We start from the raw sequence: 19,811 nt of genomic DNA on the forward strand, positions 1-19,811 counted from the left end.
CTGGATGTACTGTGTTTCTCTGCAGAAGAAGATATCTCTTGAAGGAGGCAGCAGTCCAACATGCCCTGAGGTCCACTGGGACCAGTTACAGATGATGTAGTTCTGTAGGCTTTGTCAGATTGTGACCTTCATTGTGCGCTGGAGCAGTTTACAGTCAGCTGTGACAATCCTTACCTGTGGGCATGAGATTTGAATAGTGACCGAAAGACTGAAACAATCTTGGATACAAGAGTCTGAAAAGAGTTTTCTCCATAGGATGGCTTGGCTCAGCTCCAGAGATAGATGAAGGAACTCAGACATCCAGAGGGAGCTCAGAGTAGAGCTACTGTTCCTTCACGTTGAAAGGAGTCAGTTGAGGTAAGAGGTGGTTTGGGTAGCTGATCAGGATTCCTCCTGGGTGACTGGACTAACTTGCTTGGCCTGCTGCCATGCCTGCTGGATGGATGGATGGATGGATGGATGGATGGATGGATGGATGGATGGATGGATAAATCAAGGGCTGGTTGGCTTCAATTGCCAAGTCAAATCCCACAAATCTCTGACTGTACTGTATGTTGAGATGTCAAAAATTATATAATAGGTCAGTCAAAGCCAGCAGTTTCACTTTGAGCTTTCTGGTCTCACGATGGGCATAGAGACCTATGGTTTGAATAAAACAATGAATAAATATCAAAGATCTCACTTTTGGGTCAAATTCCCCTCTTTAGATAACAAGATATGTTATGTATGTAACGGTTTAAATTTTGAATATTTTTTATGATATCACAACACTATAGCAACTAACACTAATTCACAACACACTGATCTGGGAACATATTCTGAACTTTAATTTTTAAAACTGACATTGTCACATTGGTCAAGTGCAGTACTGCAACCAAAAAACCCAATACAAAAAAACCTGAACGCAAAACAATGGTAAAATATTATTCTTATTGTATTGTTGTATTGTGCATTTGAATTATATCTTGTGTATGTAGTGTTTTTGAGACCTTTTCAGAACAAAGAAAATGAATGTGCATGTACAATGAAGCACACAATAGAGAAGCCAATCAGAGAGAGAAAAATCTGAATCTGGCACCACCTTGAAACATATTATATCCTTTTCATGATACATTTATGTTTTGGATATATAAATTTGTGTGATGCACTAAAAAGTACTGGTCTATATTTTCTTTTGAGACAACAGATACTACTGTACACACAGGAACACTAACATTTTGTGCTCATCATTGGCTCTGATGCGTCGATCTCAGAGTCGTTTCTGTTCAATGTCTCATTCTCATTCTGTCCTGTGGCAGCATCTGTTGGTGTCAGTGGTTGTGCTGATTGGTGGGCTTTCACTTTGAACACATCCCACTTCTCAGGAAGCATGCCTTTGTTGAAGAGCACAGAAGCCAGGTAGGAGAACGACAAGATGGCAGCAATGGCAGACAGCATGGAGATGGTCCTAACTGGAGAGTACTGGACATAAATCCCGTCCTCAAGAGTGCATCCTGGGAAGTGTACAACTGGTGCTAACCCTAGAGATGGGTCTCCACTGAGCAGTCTTAATACAACTCCCACCAGGCAGCCCAGAATAGCCCCGTAACCATTGGAAATGTTGAAGAAGAGGACACAGATGAATTGAGGGAAGATGATGATGTAGGCCACTTCACCACTAAGGAACCAGAACAGTATGATGCTGTTTTTCATGCTGGTTAGTGATGTACCAACCAAGCCCGCGACCACCACAGAAGCACGGATCACCCACTGACTCTCTCTGTCTGATGCCTGAAGAAAAGATAAGAGAGGAAGAAGAAGAGGTTAACAGACTGAGACTATCCTGCTTTCAGATACCTCTCTCTAATCTTCTTCACTCTTCCTCCTACTTTGTTTCTCCATCATGCCACTTTATACCATTGATACTTTCCTGTACTCCATTGCCTTTCTTTCAAATTAAACATCAACCTTCACAATAGCAAACAGCAGTTTGACTAACAAGCACATTGTCTCACCTGAGGTCTCAGGATGGTCTTGTAGATGTTAGCAGTGAAGACAGAAGCTGCAGAAAGCAAAGCAGAGTCAGCTGATGACATCACGGCAGCAGCCACACATCCAATACCAATAATGGAGATGAGGGGTGGAGTGAGGTGCTGCAGGGCGATGGGCAGAACGAGAGCTGCTTCCCCACGTTCATATGGAGATGGAGAACCATAGGTAGTCTGGTTCCAGTCTGAGGCATGGACACAAAAGACGGACAGACTGAACAATGCTCCTGTTATCTGTCTGACTGATTTTAAGATGGGCCCCTGTATCACACAGTGCTTTGTTAACACCTTAGTATAAGGAGCACAGTGAGCCAAGTTGATGTTTTATGAAGGTCTATCATTCAAATCACCTTTTACACGATTGCCACTAATGTATAAGCTACCCTTAATAACTGGGTCTCCACTCACACATGGAATCCCTCCTTTTGAAAAAACAGACTGTGCTTCTGTAAAAAAAACAAAACAAAACAAAACAAAAAAAAAACCCAGACGTGTATATATATTTATATTGTTATATTTTCTACTATTGTTATATTTTTTACTTATTGTTATATTTTTTACTGTTATATCTTTTACTTTTCTAATAGCTTCTTTTTAATAGATGTGTCATGCACTAACCTCACCAAAGCAAATTCCTCAAATGTGTAAAATCGTACTTGGCAATAAAGCTTTTCTGATTCTGATTCTGATATTGTACTGAAGAGCGTGAAATATTTGTCAATGAGTGAAGCAAACATGAACATAACACAAACGCCATGATCCATTTGTCAAAAAAAAAAAAGAAAAAAAAAAGTGGTGTTGTGAAAAGTTATGAAATGAAATGTCTTTTAAAGTAGCTATAATAAAGCTCGACTTAAAAAGCCTACTCTTGATCCAGGGTCTATAGCCAACTATAGGCCGATATCCAACCTTCCCTTTCTCTCAAAAACTCATGAGAAAGCAGTGTTAATCAGCTGTGCAACTTTCTACACAAAAATAGTTTATTTGAGGATTTCCAGTCAGGATTTAGAGTGCATCACAGCACAGAGACAGCACTGGTTAAAGTTACAAATGACCTTCTAATTGCAATTGCACTAGTCTTATTGGATCTTAGTGCTACATTTGACACCATTGACCATGGTGTCCCATTGCAGAGACTAGAACACTTCATTGGCATTAAGGGAACTGCGCTAAGCTGGTTTAAATCCTACTTGTCAGATCCCTCTCAGTTTGTACACGTTAATGACGACTCCTCTGTGCTCACTAAAGTCAGCTATGGAGTTCTGCAGGGTTCTGTGCTTGGACCAATTCTATTCACCTTATATATGCTTCCTTTAGGTAAGATTATCAGGAAGCACTCAATAAATTTTCATTGCTATGCAGATGATACCCAGCTATATTTATCAATGAAGCCAGAAGAAACCAGTCAGTTAACTAGACTACAAGCATGTCTTCAGGACATAAAGACCTGGATGACCTGCAATTTTCTGATGCTAAACTCGGACAAAACTGAAGTTATAGTAGTAGGCCCTAAACATCTTAGAAAGTCACTTTCTGATGACAGCAGTTATGGATGGCATTGCGCTGGCCTCCAGCACCACTGTAAAGAATCTGGGAGTTATCTTTGACCAAGCATGTCCTTTCACTCCCATGTAAAACAAATTTCAAGGACTGCCCTTTTTCACCTACGTAATATTGCAAAAATCAGGCATATTTTGTCTCAAAATGATGCAGAAAAACTAGTCCATGCGTTCGTAACCTCCAGGCTGGATTATTGCAATTCCTTACTATCAGGCTGCCCAAATTTGTTGCTGAATATTCTCCAGTTGCTCCAGAACGCTGCAGCACGTGTTCTGACAAAAACCAGGAAGAGAGATCATATTTCTCCAATACTCGCCACTTTGCACTGGCTCCCTGTAAAGTTTAGAATAGAGTTTAAAATTCTCCTCCTTACTTACAAAGCCATAAATGGCCAGGCACCTTCTTATCTTAAAGAGCTCATAGTACCTTATTGCCCCACTCGAACACTGCATCCCAGAATGCAGATCTACTTATGGTTCCTAAAGTCTCAAAAAGCAGAGCAGGAGTCAGAGCATTTAGCTATCAAGCTCCTCTCCTGTGGAACCATCTTCAAGTCTTTGTCCGGGAGGCAGACACTGTCTCTACATTTAAGAGTAGGCTTAAAACTTTCCTTTTTGATAAAGCTTATAGTTAGGGCTGGCTCAGGCTGGTCCTGGACCAGCCCCTAGTTATGCTGCTATAGCATTAGACTGTCGGGGGGCCTCCAAAGATACACCGAGCTCCTCTGTCCTTCTGTCCCTCTTCATCTGCATGCTTTCATGTCCTACCACGGCGTGTTACTAACTTATCTCCTCCCCCGCAGTCTCTGTACTTTGTCGTTTCGGTTCCCGTGGACAGTGGCTGAATCTGGATTGTGGATTGCAGCTGCGTCTCCTGCCTTGGCCCTGCCTGACATCCACTGCAACTGCTACTGCTGTGATCACATCCACTGTCATTGTTACTGTGACTGCATGTCTGTCTGTCTCTCTCTGTCTGTCTGTCTGTCTGTCTGTCTGTCTGTCTGTCTGTCTGTCTGTCTGTCTCTCTCTCTCTCTCTGACTGCATTTCTGTCTGTCTCTCTCTTGCTCCCCCCCCCCCCCCCCCTCTCTCTCACCTAACCGGTCGAAGCAGATGGCCGCCCACCCAGAGTCTGGTTCTGCTTGAGGTTTCTGCCTGTTAAAAGGAAGTTTTTCTCACCGCTGCGCCAAGTGCTTGCTCATGAGGAAACTGTTGGGTCTCTGTAGATAAAAGAGCTCGGCCTGTACCAGCTCTATATGGAAAGTGTCCTGAGACAACTTTTGGTGATTTGGCGCTAGACAAATAAAATTGAATTGAATTGAATTGAATTGAATTGAATTGAATTGAATTGAATTGAATTGAATTGAGCGCTGAGCCTATGTACGGCATGTCTCACATGGCTGCAGACTCTTGGACTGCCTGCAGCTGGTTTAAAAGCTTTTCAGTAGACAGATATCAGCACATTAGGGTTGGGACTCACACTATTATTATACACATTATTATGGCCACAGGGATTAATTTTGGGCCCTCTCCTATTTACATTTAACAGTACTAAGATACACCTGGTGGTGCAACCTGGACACATCTTCAGTGATGTAACCGGGGTCACGGGGTGTTTCGGGTCTTACATCAGACACCCTCGCCCGGGTGACCCAGCCGGGGGTGATCAGGCCCCAACTTGTGTCCAGGTAGCGCACTACGCCATGCGTCCCCCCTCCTCAACCAGAGCCAGTGGGAAGCCCTTTCCGCAGCTTCCGTGATGTTCTTCATGGCTCTTTGTCTTTGCAGTCCACAGATCCCTAAGAGTCCCAGGACCCGATGTAGAGACTGCCCTGCAAATCCCCTGCAACCCACTTCAATGGGCTCGCAGCGGGCCTTCCACCCATTCCTCCGACACTCTGCCACCAGGTCAGCATACTTGGCCTTCTTCCATTCCTGATCTTCCTCCATCCGATCTTCTCAGGGTACCGTTAGCTCCATCAGCACCACCTGCTTGCTTGCCACGGACATCAAGACCAAGTCTGGCCTGCAATGATGTCCGGGAATCTCAACTGCTTCCCCAGGTCGACCAGTAGTTGCCAGTCCCTTGCTGATGCGAGCAGGCCTCCCTGGATCTTCTTTGGGGGCTGGGGCTTCTCGCCTGCTTGAATGAAGGTGATGGTATGCTTGGTGGGGTGAAGCCGCTTGCTCTTATTGATGCCAGTGCAGATGGTGTCTGCTACTGTCCGCAGCACTTGGTCATGACACCAGCAATACCTTCCGTCCCCCAGGGCCTTTGAGCAGCAGCTGAGGATGTGCTCTAGAGATCCCCTTTTCTGGCACAGTTGGCAAGCTGGTGAATCCACCAGGCCCCAGGTGAACAGGCTGGCAGGGCTCGGGAGAACATTGTACACTGACTGGACTAAAAACTTAAAGTGGTGTTGCTCCATCTTCCAAAGATCAGATAGATAACACAGTGTTTCATCTGTCATGCATCAGCTTGACCTTTATGCAGATGATATTATCTTATATGGTGGTGCTGATTTTGACCATGTAGAAATTATAACGTCTCTGTTAGCCTTATGCAAACACAACAAAATTCAACATTTTGAGTCTAACAGTATTGGTCAAAAGTTTGGACACTCCTTCCCGTTCCTTCCCGTTCCCAAACATTTTTTCTTTATTTTTACCATTTTCCACATTGTAGATTAAGATTAGACATCAAAACATTGCAAGAACATGTGAGATTATGGTGTAAGTAATTAAGTGCAAACAAAGCTAAATATGCTTTATATTCTGGATTCTTTGGAACCACCTAATGCTTTGATGACCGCTTGCACATGATTGGCAGTCCAACTTCATGAGGTGATTCTCTGGAATAATTTTCAGTTCACAGGTGTGATTTTCAAAGGTTAATGGATGGAATTTATTTTCCTCTTAATGCATTTGAGACTATCAGTTGTGTTGTGTCAGTGTAGTGTTGGTACACAGTAAATATTCAGAATTGACTCGTGCCTTAATCCATTTTTTGTTAAGAAGCAGCCAACTTAGTAAAGAGGAAGGACAGTCTATCAATACTTTAAGATACAAAGGTCGGTCAGTCAGCACAATTTCAGAACAGTATCTTCAAATGCAATTAGAAAAAAAAAAACATCAAATGGAAACTGGCTCTCATAAGAACCACCATACGTTCCCTCTGCTGCATGAGACAAGTTTGTTGGTTTCCAGTTTCAGAAATTGTCAATGAATGGCACCTCAGATTAGTGTGCACATAAATGCTTCACAGAGTTCAAGTAGCAGACACATCTCAACATTAACTGTTTGAAAGGGACTGTCTTCATGATCAAATTGCTGCAAGAAAACCACGAAAGAGGGAGACCAATAACAAGAGGAGAACTACTTGGGCAATGAAAAGGTGAGTGGATGGGAACAGCATGTCCTCCAAGCATGGAGGAGTAAGTGCGATGGTGTGGGGACGCATTGCTCATGAAACCAAACTTTAGAATTCAAGGACCACTAAACCAGCACGGCTGCCACACCATCTGTCTCATGCTGTGTGGGCTTATCATCTGTTTTTCAGCAGGACAATAACCCAGAACAGTCCTCCAGTCTATGAAAGGGCAACCTGTTCAAGCAGGAGAGTGATAGAGTATCAGATGACCTCCACAATCACAATCACAGTCTCCACAATCACCTGACCCAAACCCAGTTGAGATGGTATGGGATGAGTTCCATTACAGAGTGAAGGAAAAGCAACTAAAAGTACTCAGGATATGTGGGAACACCTTCAAGACTGTTGGAAAAGTGTTCCAGAGGAGGACCTCATGAAGCTTGTTAAGATAATGCCAATAGTGTGAAAAGATGTGATGAAGACAAAAGATGGCTACTTTGAAGAATCCAAAATGGAAAATCTATTCCCTAGATTACACTTTTTTTTGGTGAACTACATAATTCCATATGTATTATTTCATCATTTGGATGTCTTCAATATTGGTCAATAAATTAACATAAATCTCCATGTGACCAGGTTTTATGTCGATGTGGGTGTTTCTAACCATTTTTTTTCTGCATCTTAAGGTTTAAGCAGCTGAACTTGATGTTATTGAATTACTACAGATGACAAATAACCTGAGGCATTTCTTAATTTTTTATTATAATTACCAATTATTGATATGTTAATTACTGGTTTGCTGATGCTTGAGAGTATGTAGAAGCTGTTAATACCTGTGGATGCAGTGGCTGCCCCTAGCAGTATAAGAGGTATCCCAAAGACAAGAAAGATGATAGCTGCAACAAAGCATGTGAGCTTTGCTGTTTTTGTGGAAGAAGCTGACAAGGTCCTCTGATGGAGACACTGGAATGTCAGAGATCCCAGAGCCTGAAGCGGAAAACAGACAGTTGATTAATTTAATCATGCATGTGGCGTCCACATCAGGTAAATGTGGCAAAATGTTCGCCTGCTATTATCACTGAAGCATCCATTCAAATGAAAGAGATCATCTCTTCAACTTTACAGTACAGTCATCAGATAGTTAACCTTGACATGCTGTTTCAGATAATCGCCAGCCATTCTGATTCTTAAATTACAATGAAAAACAGTCTATTATTTAAATCTTTATGTTTTTTATCATCATTCTGAAGATATCCATCAAAACTAGACTGAACTATGTTTGCTGTAGGCTGTATTGTTGCTTCCTTACAAAGAATAAGAAGGTATCAATCATGATCCAGGTCTTTTTCAGCTCTGGTTGACCAATCCAGGGAGCGTGTAAGGTGTTGTTCATCAGTGTCTGGCTAATGTCCATGGTGGACGGACTCATCATAACAAAGGGAACACAGAGCCACTGCAGAGACAAATAAAATGTAAATGATAAACACACACACAACTTTAAAAAGCATCCTTTGGAGAGCTTGGTGTCTTGTGTAAGTTCCTTCGAACAAAAAGCCAAACTCACCAAGCTGACAAATATGAGGACAAGCTGTATAACATCTGTGTAGGCCACAGAGTAGAGGCCTCCCAGCAGCGTGTAGATAATGGTGACTGCAGCGGAGATCCACGTGCACATAGCAAAGGGCAAATCCAGGACCACACTCATGGTTCCTCCTGTCAAACACATTCGATCAGGGACATTTTGTGACCATGTCTTTCTGTCAGTATTACCAGTTCATATTATTTATAGTTAGTAATGTCGATGCTGTGAAGGAAGGAATTTATATCCATGTATACATTAATTGTTATGAACTGATAGAGGAAGCAGGCATGGTGCCAGGATTTCAATTTTGGGTGGGCCACAGTTACTTTGGATGGGCCTCTTAATTACAAAAGTTAACACTGTTTCAAACTGGTAGTCTCACTTAAACAAAAAATGACTGTGGAGGGTGACTAGTACGTCTAGCCGATTATGACATGTTCAAAACCTTAAAAAAAAAAAAAAAAAACATTTTCATTGCCGTAGCTTATTATTTCACCACGACATTTTGTTACAAGTGGCACACGCGGCTTATCTTGTTATCTGTATTTTCGCTATGGATCAATACATCAATTCATTACGAAAACAGACATTTTATCGGGAGAAACAGAGCAATCAGAGTACTGGGTGAGCTACAGTGACTTTTAACAGGAGAGAGCGGTGCATTGCACTGTTCATTCATGACCTTAACCGTCTGTGAAGGTAATCTGAAGACAGTCAAGTCAGACAGGACTATGGAGCTCTACCTCCCGTATTGTCTATATTTTCTACAAGTTCTAGTTTCAATGGGAAATGCATCTGCAGGTATATAAAAAAAGCAATGATATGATTTCCTAAATACAACCCTTCTACATAGATGGAAAATGATGTGTTACTGTATTCAACATAATACATTTTGTTTTATCTCCTGTTCAGCCCAGGCCCGCCAGGCCCACCCCTAACGCCATGCCTGAGAGGAAGTGTAAATACAGTTACATGTATGCAATAAATGGATATAAAGTGCATTTGTATGTACTGTACCTAAACCAAGTAGTGTTGTAGGCACCCAGACCACATCCATAATAAGTGAAACCAGGCTCAGTCCAGCTGTTAGGACTTTTCCGTACTTGATATGGAAAGGGTCCAGCATCGTCGTGCAGTTTCTTTCTCTCAATGGCTTGACAAACACCAAGCCAGCTTGATTTAAAAAAGGACAGGGATTAAACACAGACAACACCAACACTAACATTTGTTCCTATGTATTCTGAAATAGCTCGTAAAGAAATTGAGCCATTCTGTACAAGACAATATTTCTTCCACTCCTTTGTATATACTATATATAATCCTTCCACGCTTATCATAAGATGTCTGGTTTGAGATAGAACTTATTCTAATTCAAACTATTCTAACTGACTATTTACTCCCCCTGCTCTTTCATTTCTATGTGTGAAATGTATCTTGTTTTTCTATGACTTAATCTTCATCGGGTGTTTTATAACAGCCGTTGTTATTTGTGGTGCTTTAAAAGTTCTCATCCTTCTCGGGACATGGGGAGCTGTTTTATCTCCTGTTCAGCTCTATGTTGGACTCCTCCAGTGCATAACCATCTTCTCCACTTCTTTCATTTTTTGGTATTTCATTCATTGATGTGTTCTCATCCATTTTGTTGATGTGTAAATTAAAAGATATGTCAGCCAAAATTTTTTATTTTTTTTTTCAACTGTGAAATTATTGCTGCCAATTCCACTTTATCTCATTCTCTGCTATTCAATCACTGAGATGCCCTCGGACCTTCCCTCCTTTCACCTGAACGTCCCACCCATCTACTCACCTGTTTCCACTTCTCTCATCAGCTCTGCAGTTACCTGACCTTCCCTGCCCACCTTCGCATCAGTTCCAACTTTCCTCACCAGTCTTTCAGGTATTTCAATGGCCCATTTTGTTCATCCCTTGTCAGTTTGGACCTGCAGTACCTGCCTGTCTGCCAACCCATACCTGTGTGTGAGCAAGACCATCATGAAATCACTTCTGTCATCCTGCTGCCTCCTCTGTCTATGTGTGTGTCCTGTCCCTCTTGCTGTACAGAACCAGCTATGAAAGTGGCACATTTCATCCTCCATAGTGATGGAGAGATACATGCAATCAATTTTGGAGCTCAGTATGTGTCGCAATAATAATTTGCTGATGTTTACTAGACACAGCTAAGTTGCAGATATCGTCCCTCTATCTGTGAAAAAAATCCCTCACTTCTACTCATTTACATCCCTTTACAAATGCAAAGTGCACAATTTTTTTTAGGTTAAAATCTGGATCAAAGGTGTGAGGATTCATTTTCTTTTTGGTATAACAGCCATATTGGAGCTCTTCAGCCTTTGAGCAACAGTGGCTCATTATATTCTGCGAATAAGCAGCTTCACTGTTTAAACAGGTGAATAAAATTGGCGAACTGTTGAGTCAGGAACACGTCACGTCCATGTTAATGTGATTTTTTTTTCTTTTTTTTTTTTGTTCCTTAATGTTCAGTTAGGGGCAGCATGGTGGTGCAGCAGGTAGTGCGCGTGCCTCACAGCAAGAAGGTCGCCGGTTCTATCCCCAGGTTGGACAGGGCCTTTCTCTGTGAAGTTTGCATGTTCTTCCTGTGCATGCGTGGGTTCTCTCCAGGCACTCCGGCTTCCTCCCACAGACCAAAAACATGCTCATTAGGTTAATTAGTGACTCTAAAATTGCCCTTAGGTTTGAGTGTGAGTGTGAATGGTTGTCTGTTTTATATGTTGCCCGGCGATCAACTGGCAACTGGTCCAGGGTGTACCCTGCCTCTCGCCCGTTGACAGCTGGGATAGGCTCCAGCCCGCCCGCAACCCCGAAAGGGATAGTCGGCATAGAAGATGAATGAATGAATGTTCAGTTATGAGGTAGCTCAGGTCATTATTAATCCTTTCTAATGTGCACTGATTCCTTTTTTTGAGATAATCAGGCTCTATCTTTTTGTTACACATGCAGACATACAGTATCCTCTCAGATGTAATTTGAAGCTCTTACCAATAATAAAAGACGAGCTGTATGCCATCAACATCATGATTGTCCAGGTTAGTCCCATGGAGGGCGTGTACACCATCTCAACTGTGCCAACAATGAAGCCTCCTCCGACCCACGTAGCTGCAGGATGGATGAACACACAGCAAGTCATTGAGTGGACAGACAGCAGCTATTTGGACAGAAGACAAAAGTTTGGGTGATAATTCATCATCATTAATAAACTTTCACAAGGATCGTCTCATGATGTCATGATCATGCCACACTATCACTTTAGAAAATTCTGTTAGTAAAACCAAACAAAAATGGTTATTGGATGTTTTCTTTCACGCATGTGAAGTGATCTGTGTGATGTAAAACCCAGAAGAGTGGTCACTGCATGAGTTAAAACATTGGGCTTGGACAGAATTTGCAGTGGATTAAATAATGACAAACTGTCACCTGTCAGTAAAACTGGTGTCTTAGGTCTCTTGAGAGTCTGTGACAGTTGGCCACGTTGCCCAGTTGGCTGTCCAGCCTTGATTATGGTACAAAATTTGGCAATTCTTTGAAAAAGGGTTTTTAAAAGAGTGATCTTCATCCTTCATACGATGGCAGTCAAGAATTTGACAGTTAATGGGTGAATACCAAAACCAACAAACATAACAGAGTCTCCCAATTTCCAGATGGATGCAGATTCACCACAAGTCTTGATTAGCTGGAAAAAAACAATGTCAGCCTCCCCCTGAAGATCTTCCAACGCGTTTGACCTCACTGTGGGTGTTATCTGTGTTGTCCACAGTCTGAAGCTGCAACAGCAAGAACTGTGAGGGTTAACAACACACATCATGCTCATTTAAAAGGTGAATGAAAAAAATGAGATAGAAATGTCAACCCACTGAATCATAGCAACAACATAACGTTAAAAAGAGCGTAAAGTGAGTTTCAACAAGGAAAACACATGCACCAAGTGCTTCACATTGAAGATGTAGTATCCTGAGACTTTTTGTATTATCTAGAGGGAGATCTAGGCTCCAGGTGTGGGTTACCTGGCAGGAAGTCTATATACAGAAGTATCATGTCATGTGACTCTCTCTCGGTCTGTGCTGCATACCATGTGCCAGTAAACAGCCAAGCAATCTATTTTTTGGTGTCCTGCGTCTTCCTTGTTTTTTCGGGGTCACAATGTTATATTAGCGACGAAGATAATTTGGAGAAGTGTTTTTGTGTTTTTGCTCTTCTCTCTGGCCACTGAGGAGGGACTGGATTGTTTGATTGGAGGATTGGACTCCAGGTGAAAAAAGGCCTTGGGGGAAGGGGAGAAGAGACATGCAGGTGAGATGGCAACAATAGGATCCCTGCCACCATTTGATTCAAAAGTGCAAGCTTGGGAGGAATACTGTTAAATAATGGAGCACTTCTTTACTGCAAATGATATCACTGAAGGGGATAAAAAGAAGTCTGTATTACTCAGTGTGGTGGGAGCACAAACTTGCAGTTTGATGACAAACCTCCTAAGTCCTGCAAAACCTGGAGAGAAGACTTTTGCACAGTTGGTAACTTTATTAAAGAGCCACTTTAACCCCAAACCAAGTGAAATTGTCCAGAGGTTTAAATTTGATTCACGTATGAGAAGACCCACGGAATGTGTGGCTGAATATGTGGCTGAGTTAAGGAAACTGGCACAAGAATGTAATTATGGAGACACTTTCATAAATGTGACCCACCACAAGAAAAACAGCAACAAGTCGGCCCAGCGTAAGTCATGTAAACAAAGAAAAATCGATTTTTTTTCTTTAATATTCACGTGCTTCTGTTCTTCTTTCGGCCAATCAGCTGCACATAAAAAGGGAACCACATGGCTACTTATGCAGCTTCTGGTTATGCAGACAACGATCTCACTTCTGATTCTGAACCCGAACTAGAAGATGAAACGGAAGAAATCGACGAGAGCGACTGCATTACACTGGAGAACATCCCTAATCTACAGTTGACCTTAGCTGAAGATGAAGACGATGAAGAATACGACGAAGAGTAGTAGTAGTAGTGATGGCGGCGTGTGCAGACGCAGCGGCTCCTCTCTGTCTTGATAATGTGGTGTCTACATGTTTGTCTTCGTTGGTGTGTTCGAGTGATTTTATGTTTTCGTCAAGCTTGTTTGTCCCAATGTGCACATACAGCCGTGGGACTCTCTTTCACATCGGCAATACAGCAATCTGCCGATTAAACCCGGAACATGCTAAGGACTTACTCGACCTCGGCCTTCTCCGGTGGCCCATTTCGACACTGACCCCTACTACTGCAGCGCACCCGCAGAGGAAGCACCCCAGGCGGTGTGAGAATAGGCGGAAGCGGGGAAAGCACGGGGTTATCCGGGCTAGGCTAGTGGCGAATCCACACAAGCTAGCTATACCATCTATCGTACTCGCCAATGTATGCTCCTTGGACAGACTGGACTATATACACCCTCTGAAATCGACCCAGCAGACCGTAAGAGAGTGCTGTGCTTTCATCTTTACGGAAACATGGTTCAATAACAGCATACCGGATTCTGCCATCCAGCTGGACCGGCTAACATGCTACGACTAACACCGTGGCAGCGGGGTCTGCGTTTACATCAGGGGTGCTTGGTGTCAAGACACTGTGGTGATTTGTAGACACTGTCGTGGAGTTTATGATCATCCAGTGCCGGCCTCTGTTAATGTCCTGTACATATAGCAGCATTGACAATAAAGTTGACTTGACTTGACAGCTCATTCAGCAACAGACTGATCCATCCCACTGCACCACAAAGTGACAGAATTTACTTTATTTTATTTAATATTAGAAATAAGAATCTACATTTGCTCCTTCTAACTCTTAAGCATATTACCTTTCCTATTTTTTGTTTTTATTCAGGGACTTTTTGAATTTCCATTTTTTTTAACAATGGTTATTTGATAACCATTGTTCAAACTACTACAATAGTTTGAACAATGGTTAGGGAGTTGGACTTATGTAAATGAGATGCAATGAGCAGCACTGTTACCTGGCTCCCCTAGGTGAGAAACTTTCAGGCTGGATTTCTCAAAAAAAAAACTAGTTTGAGGAGTGCCTACATTCAAATGACCACATCTTCCTCAAATATTTTCAGATTTCCATATGTTAGACATCGTTGGAAAGCTTAGAAACTACACTTTCAGAATGCGTAAATAACTCAAAATGCCCCCTGGGAGACTTGTTGCTGGTTTTCTTGTGGCTGGTCACAAATGTTACGGGACAGGTTGGTATGTGGAATAGATGATGACCGCATCCAGAGAAGGTTATTGTCAGAGATCAATCTCACATTTGAAAGTGCCCTATCTCTAGCCCAAGCAATGGACTCTGCTAACAAAAACATGCAGGATTTGCAGGCAAAAGCAGGAGTCATGGCCTGTAATGCAGTCAGGGCTGATGGAGTAGAGAGCATGGGGAAGAAGAGAGAGAGCCAGGGGAGAGCAGAAAAGGATAAAGATTGTTATCGCTGCAAGGGTAACCATGCACCTGAGGCCTGTCGGTTCAAAAAAGAACAATGTCATGTGTGTGGAATGACCAGACACAATGCTCGAGCGATAAGAAAAAGCCAACTGCTGAAAAGAGAACTGACAGAAGACCCAGAGACAGTAGAAGACACTTTACACAGGACAGAAAAGTGCATTATTGTTCTCTCAGAGGAACAGCTATTCTCAGTATATAGTGTCCTGGGCGAGGATGAAGAGGAGGGGGTGGATGTGGACTCACTATATCAAATATGAAAACATTCCGACACAAAGTGAAAAATTGAATTGAAGAAAACTCTCTTGAAGTTAAGAACATATACAAAGCAAAAGATAAAGGTGGGAAAACATCTGTGAAAGTGAACTACAAACAGCAAGAAAAATTATTGCCCATCATAGTAGTTAAAGGTACAGGTCCAAACTTACTGGGAAGATGGTGGCTGAAGCATATTAAACTGGACTGGGCTGAAATAAAGCACCTGGCACACTACCCACAGTCCCTGAATCTTGAGCAAGTGCACACTGCAAACCACTCACAGTCCCTGAGCCCGGAGCAAGTGCTACAAAAGCATGAGGGAGTATTTAAAGAGGAGCTGGGAATTTTGAAAGGGTTTAAAGCTACTATTCATGTACCTGATAATGCTGTGCCTTGTTTTTATAGACCCCGATCTGTCCCCTATGCTATGAAGCCTAAAGTTAATGCTGAGATTGACAGATTGTTAAGAGTGAACATCATTACTCCGGTCAGCTCCTGTGGTTCCTTTGCTCAAACCAGATGGTGACAGTAGATTGTGTGGAGATTACAAGTTGACTGTCAATAGAGTTTCCACCCCGGAACAGTACCCCATACCCAAAGTAGAGGATTAGATGGCCGTGTTAGCTGGTGGGAAACAGTTCACAAAACTGGATATGAGTCATGCATATCAACAGATCCAAATGGATGATCAGTCTAAGAAGTACTTAACTGTAAATACTCACCGTGGAATGTTTACATAGACTACCATTTGGTGTGTCTTCAGATCCAGCAATATTTCAGAGAGGGGGTTCTCCAGGGAATACCTCAAGTTGCTGTGTATCTGGATGATATCCTGGTTACTGAGTCCACCAGAGAAATGCACCTCTGGATGCTGGATGAGGTTTTGACCAGGTTAGAAGATGCTGGTCTCAGATTAAAGAGAAGTACATGCACGTTGCTGGCTGATGAAGTTCAGTATTTGGGACATACAGTGGATGCTAATGGAGTTCACACTGTGGAAGCCAAGGTAAAAGCTGTTGTTGATGCTCCCACACCAACTTCAGTGACAGAGCTCAAGGCCTACCTGGGCTTGTTGAATTATTCCTATGTGTTTCCTTCCTAATCTCTCCACATTGCTGGCCCCTTTACATCATCTGCTGAGGAAAGATGTGGTTTGGAGCTGGGGGGCTCATCAAGCAGAAGCCTTCAGGAGGTCCAAAGACTTATTGAAGTCAGCTAAGTTCTTGGTGCATTATTCTGGAGAGAGGGCTTTAATATTAGCCTGTGATGCCTCACTATATGGCGTGGGGGCAGTGTTATCCCACAGAATGGAAGATGGAACAGAAAACCAATTGGTTTTGTATCTTGCACCTTGGCACCCGCTGAGAAAAAATACTCACAGCTGGATAAAGAAGGTTTGGATGTGATCTTTGGAATTAAAAAGTTCCACAACTACCTCTATGACCAGAAATTTACAATTGTAACTGACCACAAGCCCCTGATCTCCCTGTTCAATGAAACTAAACCTCTTCCTCAGATGGTGTCTCTGCGTGTTCAGCTAGTGGTATGGCTCAGAGCTTATGAGTATCACTTTGTATACAGGCCTGGAAGGCAGCATATAAATGCAGATGCCCTCAGTAGGCTTCCCCTGCCCGAAACATTCCCTGCTGAGGAAGAGGAGGATCTGGTGCTGATGCTGGAGGGAATGGATGATGCACCAGTGACCACAGAACAAGTAAAACATTGGACCGCTACAGATGTAACATTGTCACAGGTCCATGAGTATATGTTAAAAGGATGGCCTTCTGCAGTGGCGCCTGAATTCAGGCCGTACTTCACTCGTGAAGTGTGCGAGACGGATGTGTTCTGTGGGGAGCTCGAGTCATTATTCCTCAGAGAGGACAAAAAAAGGCTGTTAAAGTTGCTGCATCAGTCCCACCCAGGGATGTCTAGGATGAAGGGGCTGGCCCGGTTATATGTCTGGTGGCCACAGATGGATTAGGATGTTGAGAGGGAAGTGAACCAGTGTGATGCATGTCAACAGAATAGCATGTCTCCTTACAACACCCTTACATCTCTGGGAAAGGCCAGAGAAGCCCTGGACTCGACTCCATGTGGATTATGCAGGTCCAGTCTTGGGCAAGATGTTTCTGGTGCTGGTGGATTCCCATTCTAAATGGATGGATGTATATCCGGTGACTACAGCAACCTCCTGTGGAACCACTGAAAAGCTCAGACACAGTTTCAGTGTCCATGGATTGCCACAGATGTTGGTGAGTGATAATGCTACCTGCTTTACAAGTGCTGAGTTTGCTGATTTCATGTCTAATAATGGGATAAAGCATGTAACATCAGCCCATTTCCATCCTTCATCAAACGAATTGGCTGAAGGAGCAGTTCAGACCTTTAAGGAGGGGATGAAGAGGATGCAAGGACGAAATGAGAGCTTGGAAGCAAAAGTGTCCAGATTTCTGTTTAGTTACAGAATCACTCCACACTCTACTACAGGCTTGTCTCCAGCTGAAATGCTCATGTCACGGAGGCCCAGGTCTGTCTTTGACCTGTTATTCCCAGACTTGAAGTCTAAGGTGGAAAAGAAACAGTGGAAACAAAAAGTTAATCATGACACACGCACCCAGCTCAGAAGTTTTTCACCTGGGAATTCAGTTTTTACAAAAAACTATGGATGTGGTCCCAAATGGATCCCTGGAACAATTGAGAGCTGCACGGACAATTGTCATGTACAGTCCTCATCCGAAAACGACATGTCGTGAGGAGACATGTTGACCAAATCAGGAAGAGAGAGCTAAGTGGTGTTCCTGATATAGATCCCAGTACATCTCTGGCTATGAGCATCCCATCTCCTGTGATGCCAGACCAAGTTCAGTCCCCTGAGGTCCAGGCCTCTGACTCTCCAACCCATGTGGAAGACTCTGAGAGTGACCTACCCATGCTGGGGAGTGAGCCCCTACCAGTTTTGCAGGAACAGTCAACACCACCCTTAAAAAAAAAGGATTATCAACTCGTAAGAGAATACTATTACTGATTACATTTTGTTGCTAAAAGTTATTCTAAGTAGTTAGATACAAATTTATGTGTATTGCACTCAGAGTTCTGTTAAAGTTTGAAATGTAAAATAACCCCCGAAATTTGCGTTACATTTAAAGAGTTAAACTGAGGTTGAGTTCAACTTACAAAGTTAACCGAAATGTATTTTATGTACCATGTTGATTAACTGTCTTATCCTCTCTTGCAGTGAGTGTTGTCTGCAGACCTGAGAGGGGAGGGATGTAGTACCCTGAGACTTTTTGTATTATCTAGAGGGAGCTCTAGGCTCTGGGTGTGGGTTATCTGGCAGGAATTCTATATACAGAAGTATCACGTCATGTAAGCTTCAGGGCATTCGTCATGTCATGTAACTCTCTCTCGGTCTGTGCTGCATACCATGTGCCAGTAAACAGCCATGCATACTATTTTTGGTGTCCTCCTTGTTTTTTCGGTGTCACAATGTTATAGAAGACATAGAATAAAATAACAGAATAAAAACCCCTTGATAATCATAGTAAATATAATCTGAGGATGAAAATAAAGACAATGCATAATACAAGAAAATAAAACCACTGAATATTTCTATTTCAACATTATTTTGTGTTTTTTTTTAACTCTCCTTACGTACACTAAACAACATCAGCTCTATCCTTGTTTGCACATTCCTCATAATACTCTACAAATACTGATTAAACTCTAACGTTAGTTCGATCCCTGGCCTCGGCAGTCCACATGCCAAAGTATTCTTGGCCAAGATACTGAATTCCAGAAAACTGCCCCCGATGCTATGCCATCGGGGTGTGAATTCATATGTACGTCGCTTTGGATAAAAGCATCTGCCAAATGACTAATTATAATTGTAATTTAATATTTCATAGCCTACATTTCATGAGGCTTTTGTGGACTGTTTGAGCAAGAATTCTACACGGTGTTTTCATCAAAATCATACAACTTCCCAGTGATACAATCATGACTATTTGGAGTTCCTAGTGACACAGTTCCCTAGTCCTAGTCCTTTCCTTGTCCTAGTTTTGTCAATTGCACTCTCCTCACCTGTCATTGTGAAGACTCCCACCACCCAGCTAATGCTGCGGTTTCCCAGCAGGGCCATATCCATTCCAGTGGCTGCACTTTTCTTCTGTTCCCTTTTGGACTTGAAAGAAGCCCAGATGCCGGTCCCGAGGACCAGCAGGTAGAAAAACACCATGACGATCACTCCTGGGATGTTGACAGCCATGATGGACTAGTGGACTGGCTTCTCCTCTTGCTGACGTCTGACTGAGTAAACGACTAACTGGCTGAGTGTTTCTGAAGAGAGCTATGGAATTCCAGACAGACAGGAAAAACAAAAACCTCCATCATTTAAAAGATACGTTGATGCCCTCTGGTGAAAATAGCTGGCTTCAAGTTCAGTGACTTGACAAGCAGACAGAGGCCATCCTGCATTTTTATGTTGTCTAATGTTTTGTTGTTTTTTAAAAACTGGAGA

At 42.7% G+C, this 19,811-nt stretch overlaps 1 protein-coding gene across 1 annotated transcript; it reads right to left on the reverse strand.

Annotated features, from left to right (window-relative positions):
• Positions 1 to 1,209: 1,209 nt before the first annotated feature.
• LOC139341474 (high-affinity choline transporter 1-like) lies at positions 1,210 to 19,573 on the reverse strand. The gene is made up of 8 exons (XM_070978023.1): positions 19,376 to 19,573; positions 11,552 to 11,668; positions 9,554 to 9,709; positions 8,519 to 8,667; positions 8,264 to 8,407; positions 7,788 to 7,941; positions 1,995 to 2,212; positions 1,210 to 1,770 (listed from the first exon to the last, which is right to left on the reverse strand). The coding sequence occupies exons 1-8, from the start codon at positions 19,557 to 19,559 to the stop codon at positions 1,210 to 1,212; spliced, it is 1,683 nt and encodes a 560-aa protein (XP_070834124.1). The 5' UTR covers positions 19,560 to 19,573.
• Positions 19,574 to 19,811: the final 238 nt, after the last annotated feature.

Source organism: Chaetodon trifascialis, chromosome 13 (genome assembly GCF_039877785.1).
Source record: "Chaetodon trifascialis isolate fChaTrf1 chromosome 13, fChaTrf1.hap1, whole genome shotgun sequence".
NCBI lineage: Eukaryota > Metazoa > Chordata > Actinopteri > Chaetodontiformes > Chaetodontidae > Chaetodon > Chaetodon trifascialis.